Below are 23,696 nucleotides of genomic sequence, written 5' to 3' on the forward strand. Positions count from 1 at the left end.
TCCATGCTTATAAGAGTTTTTATTATTAAAAGGGCTTTTAAAAGAAATGAATAAAATAGCTCATTAAACTAAGGATTTCCTTACTGATAACAATAATGGTAATGGACAAATTTGTAATTACAGATGTAATTGCAATTTGTAATGCACTAATATTATTACAATTTTATCACTATATCATTTTATTGTATGATTAGGAAAGAATATTTCTTCTGTAATAATTCGATCAAAGCAAATATAAAACACAGGGTGGACAACTGTGCAGCACAAAAATATTTTTTAATATTAGTAAAAAATATTTTTTTACTAATTTGTAATATTAGTAAAGCATGAATATTACAAATTCTATCATTGTATCATTTTATTGTATGATTATAAAAGAATATTTATTTTGTAATAATTTGATAAAACAAAGGTGGACAACTGTGCAGCACAAGGATAATTTTTAAGGAAGGTTGAATCATTTGCTAGTCATTGTCACAAACATTTCTGTGTGTGTTATTGGTTCCTCTTTTATTAAACATTTTGAGAGGTCCGAAAGCTTTTTACTGGAAATTATATACAAGCTGTACTGTATAGGTGCAGGTGGATTTTGTTTTTCTAAGTGCTGCTTAGATAAATTATAATAAATTTCCAGAACCTTATTTAACATACCATTTAAATCAAGCACAGGTAAGTATATTAAGAGTTCACTTTTTGGTGAATAATTGACTTTATAAATATTTTTTATTGGTTTTATAAAATGCCAACTAAATAAAAGTACATAATAAACTTGAAAACAATTTTGTATGAAGTTAGTTAAATGTCAGTAGTGGCAGCACATTACATAAATATTCTTGGTCTAATAAAAAAAATGAAAAAGATATTATATTTCACTAAAATATCCTGATAATATCATTAATGTGATCTGTTTCGAGTCTTCCCTTATGTTTCATCATCTTAAGTGAAGATGTGTAAAAGAAAAGAGAAGAAAAGAAGAAAAAAGCAAAGAAAAGACAAGTTATGCACTGGCGACATGAATATCAAACAGCGGAGCTCATTACGGAAGTGTTCAGGTTAAGGTGCCTCTCTTCTTGCAAATGTTGTGCTGAAATTTAGCTTGGCTGCAGTGTATTGCTAGATGTAAGCTCTTGACTATAATAATGTCACCACATACTCAATGTGATTCAATTTAATTGCAGCCTAACTAACCATCCCCAAAGGTATACATCTGTTATTTAAAACAAAACTGATTAAAGGACACCTTCACTGGTTCCCTAAAGAACAGTGTGAGTCTTTTAATTGGTTTCTTAAGGAAATAAACCGTAGTGAAATTTAATTGATTCCTAAAGGTAATGAAAATCCAGTAAATAAACTTTCTGTAATAATTTTCCCATAGGGAAGGTGAAAACACACAGTACATCCAAAGCTCTTCCCCAATTAAAAACTCTCAAAAACCTCACATGTAGGATGAGGGATAATTAATGCCATAAATAATGCCACTACATTATATTAGTTACCTCTAGGTTGGACTAATGTTCTTGCTGTCTGGATATTCCAGTAGATGCATAAACAAGCTCCTCTTAGTCCAGAATGCAGCAACCAGGGTCCTTAATAGAACCAGAAGATACGTAAAGCTAAAACGTAACATTCACACAAATCCTACAATTTACCTTCACTAAACATGCATGTGTACCCTTGAGTATAGCCGGCTTGTTCATTTGGCCATATAAGAAATTGCCTAGAGGCCAAATATTGTAAGAATCCCCTTTTTTTGTTTTTTTGTTGTTTTTTTTTTAAGGTGTTTGGATAGTAATTCGTGACAATAGCTCGGATATACACTATGTTTCCAATCCATTACTCCTCTGCACAGTGCTTGCACAGTGCTTGCACAGTGCTTGCACAGTGCTTGCACAGTGCTTGCACAGTGCTTGCACAGTGCTTGCACAGTGCTTGCACAGTGCTTGCACAGTGCTTGCACAGTGCTTGCACAGTGCTTGCACGGGGGCAGTTGTGGCCTAATGGATAGAGAGTCGGACTTGCAACCCGAAGGTGAACCTGAAGGTTGTGGGTTCGAGTCTCAGGTCTAGCAGGGATTGTAGGTGGGGGGAGTGAATGACCAGCGCTCTCTCCCACCCTCAATACCACAACTGAGGTGAGACCCTTGAGCAAGGCACTGAACCCCCAACTGCTCCCCGGGTGCCGAAGCAAAAAAAGGCTGCCCACTGCTCCGGGTGTGTGTGTGTGTGTGTGTGTATACACTTGGATGGGTTAAATACAGAGCACAAATTCTATGTATGGGTCACCATACTTGGCCACTTCACTTCACTTCATTCATAAATATGGTGCTGTAATCCATTTTGGGTGGATGCCAGACAGCAGTAGAAGCAGTGGTGGTATTTTAAGGCATGATCTACCATCAACTGATCTTGTCATATTAATAAAGTTAATAGGCATAGGAAATAAAATACTTTTTTGATATTTGCACTGAAAATGTTTAAACTAATTAGTCTAGGTAGCAGAGGAGCAGCAAGTTTACAATGAAGCACTGGTAGTTATTGTAAAAAACCTGGTATATAGGCATGCACAGGTTTATGCGGTGGCCATAAGCTAAATTGCTGTGTCTTCTAGTCAATAATATTTTTTTGAGAACTGGACCACAGGAGCCCCACCACCGTGGCCAATCTCAGTACATTCTCCTGGGCTTGCCCTCTCGCCTCACCCTCAGTGTAAATAAATGTTCGTGGGCCAGCACTCAGCAGTAGCTACCACTACTAGTGCTGTTTTGGAGCTGTTATAACATATATATTAATATAAAGCCTAAATACACATATACAATTTTGTAAACTTCCAGCTGTCTATGTTCTATGCATAGTGGTTATTGTTTCCCATTTGCCATATTGGTACATATCACATTTACACTGTTTTTTTTTTTTTTCATGCGTTACAAATTGAGGTTTAGCTTCTGCTAACTCTGATTTCATTCCATACACACTAACAAAAAAAGTCTGTTTCACAAAATACTGGTGCATTGCAGAGTGTCATTACAGTAACACTGGGCTCAGTAACCTATGTAGCCCCACCCAGCATATTTGGCCAATTCTACCCATTGATTTAAAGCTCATTTCGCCAACAGACAAAACTCAAATAATGTATGCCAGATATATATATGTATATATGTGTGTGTGTGTGTGTGTGTGTGTGTTTCCATTATACGCTCTCAGAAATCCATGCGCTGTACTGTACACACTTCCTGTAAGTTTACTTGGCATGACTTTGCCCTTTGTCTACAAGGGGAGGAGTGGTTCCAGTTTACACTATGTAACTGATAAAGATCCTATCCACCCACACTAAACTGCAAGGCGGCTCTTCTCACTGAGTCAGATCATTTGGCTCAGCTCACCAATAAGAGTCGACTCTTTTTTTTTGTTTGTTTTTAACCAGAGATCGTTCTTCTTTGCTTAACTATGACTGAATTGTTTCATCAAATCATTGTGAAAAAATTATATTACTTTGTCTTGCATTTTATAAAATCTATTTAATTAAATGTTAAATCAGCAAGGAACTTACTACTAATGTTATTGTGCCTGTGCATTATTTAAAAAAAAAATTATAATATCACACATTGTAAAATAGCAATTTTTTTGGTTGTGAGTTGAGATTGGTGTTTCTGTAAAGTCATTTTCTGCACAAGCAGAAAATCACACTGATTGATGATGTAAGCAGAATGTAGTAATTTTATTTAATCAAAGGTCTATCTTTAGAGGATCTTCATCATATAATGTGACATGGAGAACACAGTCTGTTATGGAACTTGGTCAAGATTTTAATGGAATTAATGGAAGTTTTAGACTGTGAAATTTCAAGATTATTACTTGTCACACTATATGAGATGATCCCAGTAATTTAGATTTAATTTTAAAAAATCTAACACTGTCACACTGAACTTTGTTGTCAGCTGCCTTTGGTCGAATCAAATGTCACATTACGTGTTCAAGACCACTGATCTCAACTCAGGAACAAAAAAGTTATTTTATGATGTGATTTTTGCCTATGAGAGCAAAATCTGGCTGAAAAACGTACAGTGTAAAGCCAGCTGTATTGTGTAACAAGTATACTTGAAAACCGCTGTAATTGCACAGTATAAAATCTGCTTTAGAAACACATTATTTGAAAAGGCTATAGTGCCACTAGAAAGTTTGTGAACCCTTTACAATGTTCTGTATTTCTGCATAAATGTGACCGAAAATGTGATCAGATCTTCATCTAAGTCCTAAAACTAGATAAGGAGAACCCAATTAAACAAATGACACAAAAACATTATAGTTTTTGAGCAGAATTATCCAATATTAAATATCTTTGTCTGGTCTTCACCACACAGGTTTATGGAAGTGTCCAATACCTCAATCAAAGGAGATTCAAAGGAGAGTTATTAATGCTCACCAGGCTGGAAAAGGTTACAAAACTATTTCTAAAGAGTTTGGCCTCCACCAATCCACTGAGAGGCAGATGATATACAAATGGAGGAAATTCAGTACCACAGTTACTCTCCCGAATAGTGGTCAACGAGCATAGATCACTCCATGTGCACGGTGAATAATATCACAGGAAGTCACAAAGAACCCTAGGGTAACATCTAAAGGCCACTCATGCATTGAGTAATGTCAATGTTCATGAGTCCACCATCAGGCAAACACTGAACAAGAACAGTGCGCATGGCAGGATAGCAAGGAGGAAGCCACTACTCTCCTAAAAAAATACTACAGTCCATCTGAAGTTTGCTATTGTAAGAACGTTCTGTGGACAGATGAATTCGAAATAGAACCTTTTGGTTTAAATGAAAAGCATGAAAACCAAACACTGCATTCCAACATAAGAACTTCATCCCCACCAAGAAGCATGGAGATGGCAGTATCATGGTTTGGGGCTGCTTTGCTTCCTCGGGTCCAGGACAGCTTGCCATTATTGTTGGACTTATGAATTCTGGACTGTACCAGTAAATTCTACAGGAGAATGTCAGGGTATTTGTCCGTGAACTGAAGCTTAACTGCAAGTGGGTCATGCAGCAAGATAATAACCCTAAGCACACAAGTAAGTCTACAAAGAAATGGTTAAAAGAGAAGTCAAAGTCCAGACATTAACTCAATAGAAATGCTGTGGAAGGACCTAAAAAGAGCAGTTCATGCAAGGAAGCCCACCAACCTTTTGGCTGAAGTTACTGTTGCTCAATGGGGTCACACCAGTTAATGAAAGCAAAGGTTCACCTAATTTTTTTTGATGAAGATACTTAATGTTGGATAATTCTGCTCAATAAATAAATGTAAAAACTGTAGTGTTTTTGTGTCATGTGTTTTATTAGGTTTTCTCTATCTAGTTTTAGGACTTATATCACATTTCAGGTCAAATTTATGCAGAAATTAAGAAAATTGTAAATGGGTCAAACTTTCCAGAGGCACTGTGTGTGAGTCGGCTCTCTAACAATAGGATCCGGTTCAAAGAGTCGACTCATTCCTGGACGACTTACGGTTGGCTCAAATTACACTGTATGTTAGTGACTACTGGCTCTTTCATTTGGTTCATTCTCCTGGCTCCTTCATTTGGTTCATTCTCCTGGCTCCTTCATTTGGTTCATTCTCCTGGCTCCTTCATTTGATTCATCTGGTTCACTCTATCATTGTATAGGGTAATTAATTATTGCACAGAAGCAAAATATGGCTTCAAAGGTCGCTGTTGTCACTGGAGCCAATAAAGGCATTGGACTGGCTATTGTGAAAGGACTTTGTAAAGCAGGCTACAGTGGAGATGTTCTCCTCACCGCTCGGAGTGAAGCGCTGGGAAAGGAGGCAGTAGAGCTGGTGAAAACCGAGGGTTTCAAAAATGTCGTCTTCCATCGACTCGACATCTGCGACCAAAGCAGCTGCCTGGCGCTGGGAAAGTTTTTGAAGGAGAAGTACGGAGGCCTGGATGTGCTCATCAACAACGCGGGAATCGCTTACAAAGGTTGATTTACACGCTTAGTTAATGCACATTAAGTGCTTCTGAAAATGTACAAAAATGCACGTAGACGGTAATTGACTAGAAAATGAAAATGCATTATTTCCTGTCTCTGTTTGGTAGGGAATGCCACTGAGCCGTTCGGGGAACAGGCTGAAGTCACCATGCGCACCAACTTCTGGGGAACACTGTGGGTGTGTCAGGCTCTGTTCCCCCTGCTGAGACCCAATGCCCGTGTGGTCAATGTGTCCAGCTTCGTCAGCAAGCGGTCTCTGGCTAAATGTAGCCCAGAACTCCAGGCAAAGTATACAACCTAAAACCTACACACTCATCAATAACTCTGTCTTAACACTGTCTGTTCTTCATGTTCATATTAGTTCATTCTTGGTCATATTGTGCATGATTTATCAGTGTCAGTGGGGTCCAGAAGTCAGAGACCACATTGAAATTCTGTTGTTGTTGTTGTTGTTTTCATTTTCATTTATAACTGGAAATAAACAGAAGGATTTAAATAATTAAAGCAAAGAAACAGAGATGTTCAAAATCGTAAATATTCAAGATTCTGAATAAGAAATAGTTAAAGCAAAGAAACGGAAATGTTCAAAATCTTAAATATTCAAGATTCTGTGTGATTTGTTGGTCACTGTTTAAATTTAAGCAAATTTGTGACATTTGTAACTCCTTTGTACTCCAGAAATTCCTTGAGCTCTATCCCTTCCGCTTGTTCAGGTGACACGCCAATGGTTTTGCTCTAACATGAATCATCAGGTTTTATACAAACTTATGGAGTCCATGCCAGCTGGAGTGCAAACTGTCATTAAAGCAAATGGGGCCATACCAAATACAAAGAAATTTTCAAATTCATGTAAATATTCTATAAAATGATACTTTTCACAGGTTATTGCTGATGATATCATTTTTAATTAAACATTTTGTATTAAATTTGTAAAGCTTGCAAAATAGAAGCATGTTCTTTAGTGGTCTCAGACTTTTGGACCCCACTGTATAAATATATATATATATATATATATATATATATATATATATATATATATATATATATAAGAAATATAGAGATGAGCCACAAAAATTTGGGGTGGGGTGGTGTTTTGCTGGCCCATCACAAGACTGAACCCCCAGGGGCTGCTTACCCACTAGCTCAGGACCTCCCCACTTTTGAGGGAGCATCAGATCCACTGCAGGGTACATTGGAAATGAGTTTTAAAAATATGGAATATTATGCCATTTTCATGATTATGGTCCTTTTTATATACAGAAACATAGTTTTCATATGTTTTTGTGTCTGCCAATGACTGCATAGTATGCCTTTCATTTTAAAAAAATTTTGATGATATGCTGTTTGTGTCAAGGTTGAGAAGAACAGACATGTCTGAGGAGGAGCTCTGCACACTGATGGGGGAGTTTGTTACTGCTGCACAGAGTGGAACTCACGAGGCTCAGGGCTGGCCAAACACAGCTTATGGTACCACCAAGGTACTGTTCATTTTTTTGATAATGTGGACCACTTGATACTAGCATCTAACTATAATAAATGAAATAAAGAAAGAAATCCTAATGATTGTGTAGAAAAAGCTGGTATAATATAATAATTTTTTGCCAAACCTGCACAAGGTAATGACATTTAGCCATCTAATGTTCTCTAATCATCTAATCATTAATTATTCACCTTAGAGTGAATATTGCCTTAAATAATATAATGGTTTACGTTGTCTGCAAAGTCATGTTTTCTGTGGTAGGTGGGTGATTCCAAGATGACAGTCCCTCTATAATGGACTTGTTTATGGACAAATATTGCTTATTTTAGTGTACAGTAGTCCTTTAGCATGCTTTCAGATTTTAACAAACTTCACAAACAGCCAAGGAGGAGGCGAGAACCGAGTGAACTCAAACATAACGTTTTAATAATAAACATAACATAACCTAAGCCACAAACGTAGCACAAACATAAAAGTCACGTGCGTCTCGCTGTCTCCCTCAGGTGTCTCCAGCCACTCTTTTATTACTCTCTCCCATTGATTAGACAATTCAATGCCAGGCATGCATCCTGGCCTTTCCCTCCTCCTTGTCACGTTTAGTCCATCTGAATAGCGTTTAGTCCGTCTGAATAGAGCCCTGATGTGTTTTCCCTTCGACACTGAATTGACCCAACTGCAGGAGGAGAACAAACATGCTGTGTATTTTGGGTTGCAGGCAGCATTATTTGTAGATGTGAGCTTCCTAACTGAGCTGGGAGGTGCAAACTGAACCAAAGCACAGAGTTTTACAACTATGTTTACAGCCCCATACACCCATCAGACAATGTATTTTGCATTTTGGTTTGTTTAATTATGTGTGATGTGCATATGAACCAAAAATATCAGTTTTACTCTGATTCAGACTTAACAAATGGACTAATAGGTGTGAAAATGCCCATAGTGACCTATCTCATTAGTTTATGCACTACTGAATCTAAGTCTGTGCTTGATGTTTTTGTCCAAAATACCATGATCATTCAAAACAAAGTTATGGGAAGCTGGAGGGCCTTCAATATATGTCTGAAATGGTTCATGCAGCAGAACAGGGTGAAAAGTGACTATTTGTTGTGATTCTTTTAGATCGGTGTGACTGTTCTGTCAAGGATCCAGGCACGGGTTCTTAATGAAACCAGACCTAGAGATGGCATCCTCCTCAATGCCTGTTGCCCAGGCTGGGTTAGAACAGACATGGCTGGTCCAAATGCCTCCAAGAGCCCAGAGGAAGGAGCAGAAACTCCAGTGTACCTGGCATTGTTGCCAGCTGAAGCCAAGGAGCCACATGGACAGTTGGTTTGGGACAAAGAGGTGCAGGAATGGTAGAGGGAAAATAGAGAAATAGTAAACAGAACAAAATGCATTACAACTAAGGACTAATTTCTACTGGATAAAGCAACTTCATTTTTATTAATCTTGCATGACATAATAATATCGGTTATACCATGCAATATTTTTTTCTACAAGTCTATGTTTAATAATAAAATGGGTAGATGTAATGTTAGTTGTGTGCCTTATTGGGGTCTATTTTCATGTTCTTTCTATGTGACACATCACTTCATGCTTCTAAACGCTGAGTCATCCCACATGGTGATAATTCAGATTAGAATCTGACAAGAGCAAATAACAACTAGTAACTAATGTTTTTGTAGGCTACTACCTGCCCAAGAACAGGCTAAACGAGTCAGATGATGACTTGCAGGAATTCAGAGATCATGTATTTTTTATCTCTTCATAAAGCAGTTCCATAAAAGTAATAATAAACTGATAACAGACAATTGTTACACTGTGGTTTTAAGGTGTGACTGCAAAATTTGCCACAAATCTGCTGTTGCCAGAAAGGCCAAGCATCTTCTGGCACATGTATGTATTATATTATAAACAAGAAAAAACTGACTGGGTGACTATAATATTTTGTAATATTTTATACCACAGCTCTGTTGAATTTCCAAATCAGCTTGGTTAGAAGGTGTTAATTTGGTATAACAGCAGCTCTGACAATGTTGTCACAGCAAATCCCAAGTTTATATTAATGTACTCATTCACAGATCACAGGGACTATCCGTCACATAATATTTAGGCCTGCCAATCTTTACATATTTTGAAATTAGGATACACTGCTATGAGTTATCGCTTAAAAACAGTGGCAAGGCCAGAAACAGTGGCAAGGCCAGAAATTGAACAGCAGGTGGGTCCTGGGTAAAACAGGGTAGGCAGGGGTTTGAGAAGAAAACTCAAATGCCAGCAGTCACTCAAAAGAATTTGAATTATTGCAGAAAGTGGTCAATGAGATGAAAAGATATAACTCAAGAGGCTTGTTCTTTTGCCAGTTCGGTAAGACTACTTGTGGCCTAATTCACTTCGGATCACAACACATAGCACTGTCATCACAAATGCCAGGTGTTTACTCTAACACACACGCACAAATGTGTTGCCACAGCTACAGCAGACACAAAAAAACAGACATTTCAGGAACTTTGCCTATAGTCTATAACCTATAGACTTAGCATAAACACAACACAACAAAAAAGCTATCACAGGTCTATCGATTAAAAAATAATATTTCCTATAGGCTGTGAGTGCTCACGATTTTAAATCTCAGGAAATATCTTACCAATGAAATTAGTACAAAATATTCTTTCAGAAGAAAACTTCAAATCATACCAATCATTTTAGCTAAGACTTCTTCTAAATCTATCAGGAGAACCATTATAATAATTTGTCAGATGAATCTTAGGTTGATATTTATAATAATTTTATTCAAGTGAGGATTTGAACAGATGAAATAGCCAGAATGGCCCACTGCCTCATCAGATTTATTACATATTTTCATTCATTCATACACAAAACAGTGAAAACCTTCAGATTTCGGCTGATAAAAGGGAACAGGACCTTCTCTAATTAAAGGTAACATGTACAGTACACATATATACCATAATTTTAAGTGTTTTTATTACAGTTAAAAATTACTTTGTTTTAGCATTGTACCACGCATTCCTCAACAAACTGCAGTTCTGTTCTTCAACACTTGGATGAGTCCAATCTCCACTCTTGATAGCATGTTCCAGTGGTAGTAGAAACACAAACAATACATTTTATGTTATTTTTTATTCTGATTACAGCATACAAGTGGCAGGGGGAAATGGCATGGTGTGGTATCTGTTTTAGAGAAGGTAAACTTCTTTGAAAGGTTCTTAAATAGCCCATTTAAGAGCAGCACTTTGCGAAATAAAATGTGAAAAATCTGTAACTTTGTTTTCCTCCATGGGAGAGTCTTCAGAACAAAGAGTTTTGTGGTTAGTCTGTATCATTTTTGTCTTATTAACTTCAAGGCTGGTCAGGGAGTGTTTATATTTGCTATACCTTAAGTGATAACAGGAAGTAACTTATTTTGTGGATGTTCCACAACATTAAATGTGCACTAGAGGGCAGCATCACAGTGTCATACCTAGTGGAACTACACTATATAGCCAAAAGTTTGTGGAAACCTGACCATCACACTCATATGTGGTTCTTCCCCAAACTGGTGCCACAAATTTGGAAGCAGACAGTTGTATAGAATGTCTTTGTAGGCTATAACATTACAGTTTCCCTTTACTGGAACTAAGGGGCACAAACCTGTTCCAGCATGACAATGCCTCTGTGCACATTGTCATTATCACATGAAGACATGGTCTGCCAAAGTTGGAGTGGTAGAACTTGAGTGGCCTGTACAGAACCCTGACCTCAACCCCACTGAACACCTTTAAGATGAACTGGTACAGTGACTGCCCCCCAGGCCTCCTCACCCAACATCAGTATCTGACCTCAATAATGCTCTTGTGGCTCAATGGGCAAATCCCCACAGCCACACTCCAAAATGTAGTGGAAAGCCTTTCCAGAGGAGTGGAGGATAACAGCAAATTGGGACTAAATCTGGAATGGGACGTTCAACACGCACATGCTGTATAAATGTTATGGTCAGGTGCCCACAAACTTTTGGCCATATAGTGTATTCTCCATGGGAAACAAAATGGTATAGATTAAAAAAAAATTTAAAGGTATTTCAAGGGTATTATCAGGATCAAATCTTGTAAAGTAGCTCAACTAGTCACTTTTTTTATTATCTTATTTAGCCTGCTGTACAACATTCAGAACAAAAGTTGTGTTCTTTATGAGGGAGTTTGTTCCTGTATTGTATGGAGACCACAGGTCTCAGGGTTGACTGTGCCTCTCTTTAAGGCACTTCAAAGACTCTACTTAAGTCTTTTTCTAGCCATGCTGGTGGTAGTTACAGAAAAACTATGAAAATGAGTGACATGCAAAACCTGTTAAGAAATAAAGTGTATGATGTGTATGAATATTGCTTCAGGTAAAAAAAAAATTTGCAGGTACAATTACACATTAGGGTGGCACAGTGGTACAGCTGGTATTGTTACTGCCTCACAGTTCCGTGGTCCCTGGTTTGATCCTGAGCTTGGTTTACTGTCTGTGGTCTCTGGTTTCCTCCCACCTCCCAAAAACATGTTGGTAGGCAGATAGGCTACACTAAATGGCACCCTGTGATGAACTGGCTTTCTATCTAGGGCCTTGTGCCTGTGCCCAGTGATACCAAGGCTCTAGATCCAACTTGACCCTGACCAGGATAAAGTGGATACTGAAAATGAATGAATAATAGATTAGTAAATGGTGACTGTGCAAGCATGTTCTTACAGTCTACAGTTCTAAAGTAAGTTAGCTGATACTAGCTAGGATTAGTAACAGCATTGTCATGCTTACAGTGGACAAATTGCTTGAGCTGCTATTTTCAACAAGAAAGATGCTCAGGCCAGTGATTCTTCTGTTTAAAAAAAAAAAAACAAGTGTTTTTTCTTGCATCATTCAAAGTTGCAAGAACATGATTTTAGGACTGGTTGGATTTTGTTTTTGTTTTAATACACTCGGGCTAGTGTATGACTATATTGCTGTTACACATATTTCAGCATCTCTTGTCATTTAAATATTAAACATCTGTCTTGAGATCAGCACTAAAAGCTTTAAACCAACACAAATATAACATCTAAGCTGTATATTATGGTCCTGCAGATGACTGATGTGTCAACAGGATCACACTGTGCGTATGTTTGCTGAGTCTATAATTACAATAAAACTTGTTGACAGGATATCTTGTTTCCTGAACACCTGGAACAGATATAGAGATGGGCGTGTGGAATATAATATTGTACACTTGTGCTTCTCTATGAGAGTGTCTCCCAACAGTACATTTAACAGTGGATAACAATAGTCAGCTGATAACAATAGGCTTAAGTATGGGTTTGTTTAAAGCTTTATTAATATTCACATTGCATGTGGTATAGTTTTGTCTTTTACAGAAAACGTCTGAGAGCACTGTCCAAAGCAGAAGGTTTCAACAATAAGCAATATAACTAAATTTCAATGTAAGTCAGACATGAAGCATAACATGTATTCCTTACAATCTAAAATTCATACATGTAAGCAAAGACAGAAATGCTATCCCTGTTTCCCCACACTGATCTTCAGAGATCCCTCATGGCTCACATTTCACCTCTCCCAGCTTCCAATGCACCAAATCATATATGATGGTGAGGTTTAACAAAACATGTTCGGTATAAAGATGTCTTGCTAGCTGAGTGTGACTTCCTCACACAATGAATGTCAGGCTTTGATCAAGTTGTTGGATAGCTACGTACTGTATGTGCTGTAATGAAACAGACATAAGCCTGATCAGTTTACTTTGTGATCAGATGCTGCCTGTCAAACTGTCCACAAAGCACCTTTAAAATGCTATAACTACTTGTAATGGATATACAGGCGAATAAGACACAAATTTCTGTTCAAGAAAGTCTGATGTTTTCAGAACTATGTATAGTACAAACTGTCAAAATGTGACCATGTGAAGACTTTCTAGTCCACCACACAGTCATGAACACCGAATACAGCTGTGCCAGAAGTTGGGAAGGAAAAAAACGTGGACTGGTTAGGGTTCCCCATGGACCTGTTTGGTAAGATTGCCATAGTTATAGCTAAATACAGAGCTGCTAAAGCAAAAATCTCCTACACGTATAGGATTAGTTCTTAGTTTTGCACAAATCAAGCATGCATTTACAGTGCTTTTCATTCCTGATGAAGACCAGGATATGTGGAAGTATTAGGGATTGCATTATCATGTATTATCATGTATTGGCAGAGAGACAGTGGCAGCTCATCCATAAAGGCACAATATACAACAACCTTTCAACAAATGTTTTCTCATTCACAGTCCATTTTTAATGTATTTTTAATTATGCTGAATTACTATTTACTAACAATTTTTTTAAAAATGTTTCTATTTGACAGATATAAGTGTACTATTTATTTGGTCACCGTTCTAGATGTTGCACAATCATGGGGAAGGCGTTCACTGCCCCACTTAGCTCCATAGTGTTATTATGGCACCTAGTGGTCAAAAATGAGAACTGCAACAGGCACTAATAGAGGCCATTGTGCCAAGACTCACACTGCCCCATGCTCACTCTATGCATATTTCCATCGAGCAGGAGCAGCAGACAGGGCACTTAGTAACAGGGTTGCCAGAGTTGACAATTTTACACTATGGGATATTTTAAAAATGCTCTGCAGCTGCCAAGAACATGTTTTAAAATTAAATAATCAATAATACATTTTCACAACCAGTGGCAATGTTTTTTAATCTTGCCTTGGCGTTCTTTCTGCAAAGATGTTATAATGTTTAATAAATTATGCCAAAGCAGGTTAAAATTTTAAAGCATACTAGACTCTGACTAACCATGTGCAAATGAGAAAGTGTGCACATGCATTACAAACCTGTTAAACACAATAATTAATATAAGTGTATTCTGAATACTGCATTTTCAAAAACCTATGATGGCATGAATACAAACATTTGATTGTTTTATCCTAAATATGTACCGCTGTTACTTGTATTCCACTACAGCCCAACACTAACTGTATAAGGCCACATTAAAAAACGCAACCAACCGTTCAAGTTCAACAAGGCGCAACCATTTGTTTGCCACATTTAACAATGAAAGTCTGTAATGTACCAGGGAAAATTAGAAGGAATTTTACCCCTTAAAGTCCCATCTTATTGAATTATTGACTGTGAAGAATATTTTTTTTATATTAATTTTAACATGAATAGGTAAGGTATGTAGGTACAAGAAAGGAGGAATGCAAGTGAGGACCCACTGATTGAGCCTGGGAGTTTAAGGGGTGAAACTTTCAGTAAGAAAAAATGAAAACACAAAATATCTAAAGCCAATAATTGTACAAACTATCCCTCCATTCACACCCTTCTTCTTCCTCTCAATACATTTTCGTCTTCTTTTCTTTCTTCTCAACAAGAGACTCTGAAGACCACACATGTCATTCAGCTACATTTGCAGGTCTTGACGATCATGTTTGACAGTTGTTCTACCTGTGGAAGATCCAAATTGTACCACACAGATTAATTTATATTTCTTTACAAGTAGGTGAAGATTTCCCTGCTGTACTGTAGTGCATAATGTTATTATACTGGCCTTATGTTGCCTCCCCACATAGTACAGGATGGGTAAAGGATCCAGGACCTGCGGCACACAGCAGGGTTGGGCTGATGCTCCAGGATTGTGATGTTTATACAGCGCCAGCACCTGTTTATATAAATGCATTTTTTTTGTAAACAGTTCCATGCATGTTCTTATTGGTAGAACTAGAGCAGGGGTTGGTGAAATATGTTGTGCAATTCTTACATGTTTGTTTGAGAAAATAGTGGCCTAATCTTACAATATCTGGAAAGAAGTAGTAGCTACTAGTAGCTAAAGAATTACTATATAGAAAACCACAAAGACCCCAATTTTGTTGTTCTCAGGGCCGGCCCACAAAAATTGCAAAGCAGCAAACAGAAATATCTGCTTTAGATGCTCCTTGTGGCAGTCAAAAAAGGAATAACTATGAAATGGCTCAAAAAAGATTCACCAACCTACAGTATACTGAATGGTTATAATTAGAGGAATTGACTCTATGGTGAAATAACATATACTCTGAGATTATGGTATGCTCAGTTACAAGAAAAATGGCCAGCCTGGCTGGAAAAAGTAAACTTAAACTGGGACTGAAATGTGAAATGCTTGTTGTTTACATGCAGGCATAGACACAGGATAGTGTGATGTGGGGCAACACAAAGTTTATTTATTGTTATCACCCCAAGATTTTGATTTTTTTCCCCTACAACATCATGCACTATTGTGTTTTATTTCTTACTTATAGCCCTTATAGCCTTATTAAAGTAATCACATCTATTGCGTATGATTATTGGTATCAAATCTATGTTCTGAAGTGACCTGAAAACCTGAAAGGCACATTTGGAAGTGTTTTATTCTTCTTATACCACAGCAATAGTCTGACAGGTTATCAACACCTTCTGACCAGACAGAGTCCAGAATTCAACAGCACTTTGTTACAATGTGTTATAATTCCTTGAGTTATGGTATGTATGTCTACTTCTTAAGAAAAGGCATAAAAATAAAGTATAAAATATCTCACATTTGTTCAGCTATGCATGTTACCTGTGAGTACTTATTTTCCGTGTTCCAGACAAAGGAACAGGAACCAATACAGTAGTTTGCATAATAGCCAGAGGGTTCATGTATCCATTTCCAACCCAGGTCTTTACGGAAGTCTATATAAAGTCTTCTCACACAGCAAACGTCTGACTGCCTGGATAAAACACAATGAAGAGACAGTGAGGACACTGAAATGGAGAGAAATGGGGAAAGAGCACATGGCAAAAACAAAACAAGACAAAGGAAGCATCAAGCATGAAATATTTTGTGGATATTATTGAATAGCATAAATTCTTTAAAAGTGCTGAACTCAGAACAAACTGCATCTCCTGTAGCTTGGCGTTTCCTCCGCGAGCTGAGATGATGGACACGGTCTGCAGGAAGTGACATTACCAGAATGTGTGGCTTTGTCATTTTGGCTTGTAGAACTGCTGTGTCTCCTCTCTCACTGGGTATGCCTGAATGTGCATCAGTCAATACAGGATTTAAAAACACACACTTAATATACTCATTGGGCTGAACTTGCTCTTCATATTACAAACCTGAAATGTGGAAAAGCATCTTATTGTCGTTCTCCCCACATCCACAATTTAACTTCACCTCGATTTCTTTTTCTTCCTCTGTGGACACACAGCACAATTAATCAGTAATGCATGGTATACTTTAAAAAATAACAGCTTGCACTTCATTACATTCTTGCTCCTGTAGTCCTGAGATATGAACTGATTCTGTAAATAAACTCACCAGGATTTTGCAGCCAGGTTTTCACAGTCTGTGTCACGTCAAAGGATATCCATTTGCTGCTCAACTCATTGGTGATTAAACGTGAATTCAGGTACTGAGCCTTATCCCCAGCCCCGTGATAAAGCTCTAACCTCTGCACACTGCCAGGAGCTATTTTAGCTTCTCTGATGAGAAGACGGAGCTCCGCCTGGGAAACCATACGGTCTAAGCCCAAAACGTCTTTCATTGCAGTGACGTTAAACAGCATCACCATTTTATCCGTAACTATAAAAGACAAAAAAAATTTATGTGTTTACTTTCCTATTCTAATCAAAGTATTGACACTGCAGACTCCTTTCATAACTATTAACATCTCCACACAGAAAACTTCACCATCTGTTTTTTTCTTTGTTAAATAACAATAATTTTTTTATCCCTTTATTATTAATATAAACTGGTCTGACTCACATGTCTGCCAATTCTGGTTTGCTGGTAGACCAGACTGACATCAGTGGGAGGCAGATCCTTTAATGCCACACTCCCCAAACTATGGAATGCCATCCCCGAGGACTTGTGTGACTGTACTTCCTTATCTCATGTCAAAAGTCTACTTGACATATCTTTTCTCCCAGCACTTTTCCCTTCTTCCCACTAGCCTTTGTTTCCTTTTATACCACAACAAGCTTCTTTTGTAGAAAAGTAATCAACTCCTTCTGACCAGTGAGACTGAAAAATTTTATAACACTGTAATATGAAATCTTTCCTTGATTTAATTTCTTTTAACTTTGACAGCCATACGTTTCCCCATCACTATCACTTCTTGAATATGATAAAGTACCATTAAGAGTGAACATGGTGGTATATAAATTGCAATTATTATTAATATGTTCTGACCATAATTTGTTAATGAGACTCAACCTCTTTTTCACTTATATGTCTTGTATTCATTACACAAAGGTACCAAACACCCAATCTGCTAGAGTTTATATTACAGTGTTGTCTGAAAGAAGATATTATATTGCATGAATGACAAAGGGCAAAAGGGGAATAAAATTATTTCAGAATTATTTCACTTCAGCTTTTGTTTTTTTTGTCTACAATCCAGGTAGACAAGCAGACAAAAGGAGCAGTAAGAGAGAATGTGTGTAGAGGAAATAAAACTGAAAGCTATAGAGAAATAGATCTAGTTTTTAGCCTCAACACCTTTTTATAGTAAAAAAGGTGGAACTAGTTTTTACTCTCAGTCAAAATGCACATCAGTGAAATATTAAGACAAAAAAGCAAGAATTATTTCTATAAGTTACTTTATTTTCAGAAATGCAGACAGAACTTTAGAAATAGGCCAAAGTTGGTGGGGGAGGTTGAAGGTTTGGCAGCAGGCCTGGAGCTCACCACTTCTGCCAGTGTGATGCAAAATTATCCCTCTATCTGACAGTAATTACACCCTGGCCAAGGCTCTGAGAAAATGGTCCACATCAAACCACACTGTACCACCAGAGAGCAACACACCAATCTTCCCCTTCAAATAAGTGCTTCTGTGACTACAAAACATTTCACTGTAGGTTCACTGTAGAGAAACATAATGATAGACGAGATAAAAGACGACATAAAAGTGAAGGAAATAGGTAGAGGAAAGTGTGCAGTGGTCGACACTGTCTGTGGTTTTCAGTGTTGTCAGTTCAGAAAACCAACACCTAGGCATGCCAAACCTAGTCTAATGGTCTAAATTACACATCCTAAAACTAGCTGCCCCATTATGCCCCAGATCAAGACCCTAAATGAACTTGCTTAATTAAAAGAATTCTTGCCATATTACACATCACACTTAACTTTTAAAGCAGTGGAATGGGGTGAGAAATACCGAAAGTACACATTTGAACTGAAGCTGAGGTGCTCTGATAGAAAGTTACTGTAGTCAAATGTTTAAAAAAAAGTAAATAAATATGCAATACAATACAATACAATACAATAAGTATCTTTTAAAGTAGACTATTTAAAAAGCATGCACTAGGGAGCACTAAGTTAAAAAAAAAATAAAGTTTTGTACTTAACAGTTGAATAGCTATGTCTTCAGCTCTCAAACGAGCTGTGGTTTCTGCTGCAATGCGTTTCATTTGTGTGAACAACCATGCAATGAATCTTCTAAAAATGTCAACTGATGTTCGTCTTTTCTTAGTATTAATATTCCTCTAGTTCAGTATTATTGAGAATAGTGTGGTTAATGTTGCTGATAATAATGACCGACAGGTCTGTAAAACTCTAAAAGATTTTATGTACTTGCCCCTGAAAAGTAAATTACAGTAACAATAAAATTCCCATATTTGGTCTATTGTTTATGTGTTATACCACAGTGCTGTTGAATTCTTGAATGTGATTGGCCAGAAAGTGTTGATTAATGTTCTATAACAGAAGCTCTGACAATACTGCCTGCTGTAATACCTTTTTCTATAGTAACAACTTGCAGGGTGACGACCCACATAAACAGATTTTTTTTTTTTTTTTAATTTAATTTTTAAAAAAAGCGTATTTGTTGATAGGATAAGGTTTTCTGTAAGGAGATGTTTATTTAATATTTATAGAAGGAGTCTGCACTGTTTCTGTTTTGTAATAGAGGTAAAGCTATAACTTTTTGTAACTTTGTAAGTTTTCTGACATGGCAAAGTCTTCAGGACAGAGGAGATTACACTTTGCAGTTTCTCTGTAATGCAAAACTTGCTGCATTTTTGTCTTACTAACTTCAAGACAGAAAAAAGAGGATGGTGAGGGAGTGGCTATGCATAGCTGCTATAACATAAGTGAAAACAGGATCTGCCTTGTTTCATGGACATTCCACAACACTAAACAAAGCTATCAACTATGTAAATGTAACTGTTATTCTTCAATAAATAATCATAAATCCTGGCAAATTGCTGTGGTATAAGAGGTAGAAAACACCTCTAGATGTTCTATTATTGGAAAATAATCAGCTTCAGGGTGGTAACAATAACTTACATCAGACTGCATCAAACCACCCTGTTGTACTTCTACTTCCCCATTTATGTGTAGGAGATATAAATGTACCAGCAGTAACATTTATGAACACTGGCTTAACACAGTGGCTTATTGTAAATATACTGTATAACTCGCTGTTGATAATGCCAGCTACCAATTGTTTTCTTTCATGCTCTCTTAAAAAATGTCTAACCTTAAGGTTTCTTTGGTTGTCCTTCTGGGGAACCCTGAAATGTCCTATGTAGAACTCTACAACAGTGTTTCCCTGTCAGAAAAGGGTTTCAAGGAGAGCCCTTTTTTTCTGGAAGCTAGTAACCTGTAATTATCCAGTGTGTAGTACAGTTTCCAAATTATTAGAACTTGTCATACATTTAAAATTTAGCTAAACTGCACTCTGTACTTTGGATACTCTTCAAAATGTTCTTTAAAGGTTCTTTGGGTATTTAATGTTCTCAGCCTCCTAAAATAGTTCTGCATGGAACCCTTTGTGAAAGACTCTGTTCTACATAGAAATGTTAGAGGTTTCCTCATAAACTAAAGAATCCTTAAGGGTTCTACATTTTGTAAGAGTGTAGAGTTTGACATATGGGTTTAAGGTATGAGATATTCTAGATCACATATAACTGCAAACAGGTGCATGGAAGCGTCCTGTCCAATGTCGCTCGTTGGTAAACAAAGAAAACAAAAGTAAATTGTTGTAGGGTTTTAACTTAATCTAACTGACCAGCTGATCAACATTAGACAATAGATTTCAACCAGAAATCATAACTGTAATTAAAGAAGAAAACAAACATTTCCAAGAGAAAAAAATTAGGAAATTAATTAGGCTATAAAAGGAGTAAAAAAGGGAGTAAACAAATTTGCACTCACAATAGCTAAGCAATCATTGGCATTAAATGGGTTAAATACAATGTTCTGTTTAAAGTAGAAAGTCAGTATGTTTGTATAATGTTTCTCTTCATTACAGGTATAAACAATGAACAATCATAGCCTGGCTCTAAGAGATAACAATTAAGTGATGGACATGTGCTCAAAGATAGAGAACGCAAGTTGCCCAGAGGTCTCTTAAAAGGGGATCTGAGTCACTCCCTAGCAGCCACTAAGCACGCTTCCTTCCTGTTTGTGGTTGTGCTAAACCACTGTGAAACCTCAAAAGAAATGGTCAAGCCTTAGGTTTGGCTATTAGTTATGGCATGCCATCATCATCATCATTTTAAGTATATCTGTTCCTATAGTGCCTTTCTGGCATTTTGACAGAATCATTAACAAGGTATTTATGCTAATGGTGATATAACCATGCATCCTGAAAATACTCACCCCTAGTCATGTTAAACTTATGAACCTCCTTGGCATAGTACGCCTCCTCCTCTGCATCAGGAGAATCCACATGCTCGGTGTTCTGCATTAGCTCCTCACTCAACTCCACTGTGCTGTTGTAGACAGACAGGACCTCTGCAGGCACCTCTTCTCCCTTTCCTTCATCATCATCTTCTGGCTCTTTGGCCAGCTGTAGTTTGCTGAGGATCTGTCCGCGGATGGCCTCGATGCGCTTCCTTTTCACTAGCTCCAGGTTCAGGGGTTTGCAGGTTGATAAGGTGCCACAGTAGCCCACACATGCCATTAGGCACAGCAGTGCCAACAGCAAACTCTGTGCCCTCATCATCCACACTGGTGCTGTGACGGTGTCGTTTTTACACTCTGAAGAAATCTCAGGAAGTTCAAGAAAGAAAATAATGTTTAAGGCGCACACACGTTTAATGTTTGTTCCATTTCAGGATTCCAAAAAAAGTTTTCCATTGGTTGGTCGCTTGAATTCAAAACTCCACGGTCAGAATCAGACTCACTACACCACTGTGAAATTGCTGCCCATATCTGTCTTGCTGGCAGGCAGCATTGCTGAATCGAACAAACACACGGCTCTCAAAATGAAGTCTCTCAGAAATGCAGCATGCTGCCACACAATAAACTAAATACAAGCTTGAAGCAAAACTCTCTTAAAACATATTACTTACAGCACAATTTCAACAGCTTTGATGAGTCCAAAATGCTAATAGTTAAGTGTATAGAACAGCTTATTAGACCTTTTGGTGTTGCTTCCTTGTTTCATAATGCTCACTTCAGTCTCAAGTTAAGGGTTGAAAGAGGAAAAGGAAGCAGCACAGCTTAACATAAAGGACACAAAACTTCCTTTACTGCAAAGCAATTTCCCCATTGAATTTAACCCATTAATCAGATGGCCTCAAATGCAACATTAAAATCAACAATTGTTCCTTACTTTTAGCTCACTTCAAATATGTATAAGCATGTTTATAGTAATCTTTGCAGCAATCAAATGATTTAAAAAGATAAACTTAATCTGATGTATACAGTACAAAATCATTCAACAAATTGCTGAACTTATCTGCAAATTTGGCTTCCAGGTTTCCAGTAGAAGGCAGATGCAGCCCTGATGCAATTTCAGGTGGTGTAAATTCCCTGCTGGGTAAAGCAAAGCAAATAAACTAGTTTACACCTAACCCCATGCCGACTGCACACTCACTAACATAATCCCCTGGGCTTAGATCAGCCCTGTCCTTCCCTTTCTCCCTCCTCTTCTCACTCTTTTTTTCCCCTCATCAGTCATTGGTTCAAAAAAACTCAAAGGAACTTGGATGTAAACAGGACACTATGCCAATATGCCACAAGCAACAACCATCCACAATCTAGAAGCGGTTTCATGAGCCTGCCCTTGAGAAAGGTGAGAATGCTGATGCAGCAAAAGCTGTTGCGGTTCCTATTTTAAGCCTGTTCCACTGAGTGTCCAACGCTTGGTTAGGGTTCCACATCTATCTTCAATCTGACATTGTTCTGTTTTTCTGTCTTACTAACTGCTCTCGCTTGTCAGAGCTCACTAAAGACAAAAATGATTTGTAAGAGCATAACGTTCCATGCAAGACAACTTTGGTAAACCACAACTGTTTTTCTGCTTTCTTTTACCCTAAGAAAGGAAAAAAACTTTCCACCCAGGAAATGAGCATACTAAAACATCTGTAACACATCAAAAGGGTGATTTAGAGGCCTGAGGCCCTAATTATCTGTCATCAACAAAATATCAGATCCCTGCATACATTACAGTAGATGACAGTTCCCTGGATTTCTGTAGAAATAATCAGTCATTACCGGTTTCTCCAGCAGTTTCGTGAGTGCCATTAGCCACTCCATAAAGGTTACACAAAGAATAAAATGCAATAGGGAGTGCTGTTACAGGAAAATAATTAATGATGGGGTAGTGTGATGAAACGAAGTTAATGTTACAACACAAAGTTGAAAAAAGTGTTTCATTCCTCTTATACCACAGTAATTTCTCAACAATTATAAATTTTAATTTATTTAAAAAACTACACATCTTGAGAATAAGCCACCAGCCAAATAATATTTGCTCAGTGGTGGTCCCTTTCCATTGCTAGATGAGGCTGAATTGTACAGTACAGTGCAAAAGTCAGAGGCCACACTTTTTGTCATTTCAAGCAAATCAGGTACAAGTACTATCAGGTCATTCAGCACTTACTGATAATTATACTTCAAATTACGATAATATTCAATATTACAGATAGAATATTTGCAGATTGCATACTGTTTTTGCTGTTGAAGACTTTTGCATGATTTATGAGCTATAACTATAATGAACAAAAATGATGGGAAAATGTATTTAACAGAAAAATCATACAAAGGTCTTAAATAGTAAAATGTATAAAATCTGTAAATATTTTATTTGTAATATTAAACTTTAATATTGACCTGCATAAATAAGTACTGTGTTGCTGTTTGACTCAAAATAGAATTAACGTACTGTATATTTTCCCATCCTTATTGTTTGCCACCAAATAATTAACAAATAAGTACTGAATGGCCATTTGATTGAAAACCAAACAGTGGTCTCTGA

General features: G+C 37.3%; 2 protein-coding genes across 2 annotated transcripts; one reads left to right on the top strand and one right to left on the bottom strand.

Moving 5' to 3' along the window:
* The first annotated feature begins 5,485 nt into the window (after positions 1 to 5,485).
* Positions 5,486 to 9,003, top strand: cbr1l (carbonyl reductase 1-like). The gene is made up of 4 exons (XM_026938411.3): positions 5,486 to 5,976; positions 6,094 to 6,274; positions 7,341 to 7,464; positions 8,586 to 9,003. Exons 1-4 carry the CDS (start codon positions 5,688 to 5,690, stop codon positions 8,823 to 8,825), a joined length of 834 nt encoding a protein of 277 aa, XP_026794212.1. The 5' UTR covers positions 5,486 to 5,687; the 3' UTR covers positions 8,826 to 9,003.
* Positions 9,004 to 12,786: 3,783 nt separating this feature from the next.
* tgfb1b (transforming growth factor, beta 1b) lies at positions 12,787 to 22,599 on the bottom strand. The gene is made up of 7 exons (XM_026938647.3): positions 21,092 to 22,599; positions 16,805 to 17,068; positions 16,603 to 16,680; positions 16,371 to 16,518; positions 16,064 to 16,214; positions 15,038 to 15,148; positions 12,787 to 14,934 (listed from the first exon to the last, which is right to left on the bottom strand). Exons 1-7 carry the CDS (start codon positions 21,435 to 21,437, stop codon positions 14,887 to 14,889), a joined length of 1,146 nt encoding a protein of 381 aa, XP_026794448.3. The 5' UTR covers positions 21,438 to 22,599; the 3' UTR covers positions 12,787 to 14,886.
* Between the last annotated feature and the right edge of the window lie 1,097 nt (positions 22,600 to 23,696).

The sequence above is a fragment of the Pangasianodon hypophthalmus genome, chromosome 15, assembly GCF_027358585.1.
Source record: "Pangasianodon hypophthalmus isolate fPanHyp1 chromosome 15, fPanHyp1.pri, whole genome shotgun sequence".
Lineage (NCBI taxonomy): Eukaryota > Metazoa > Chordata > Actinopteri > Siluriformes > Pangasiidae > Pangasianodon > Pangasianodon hypophthalmus.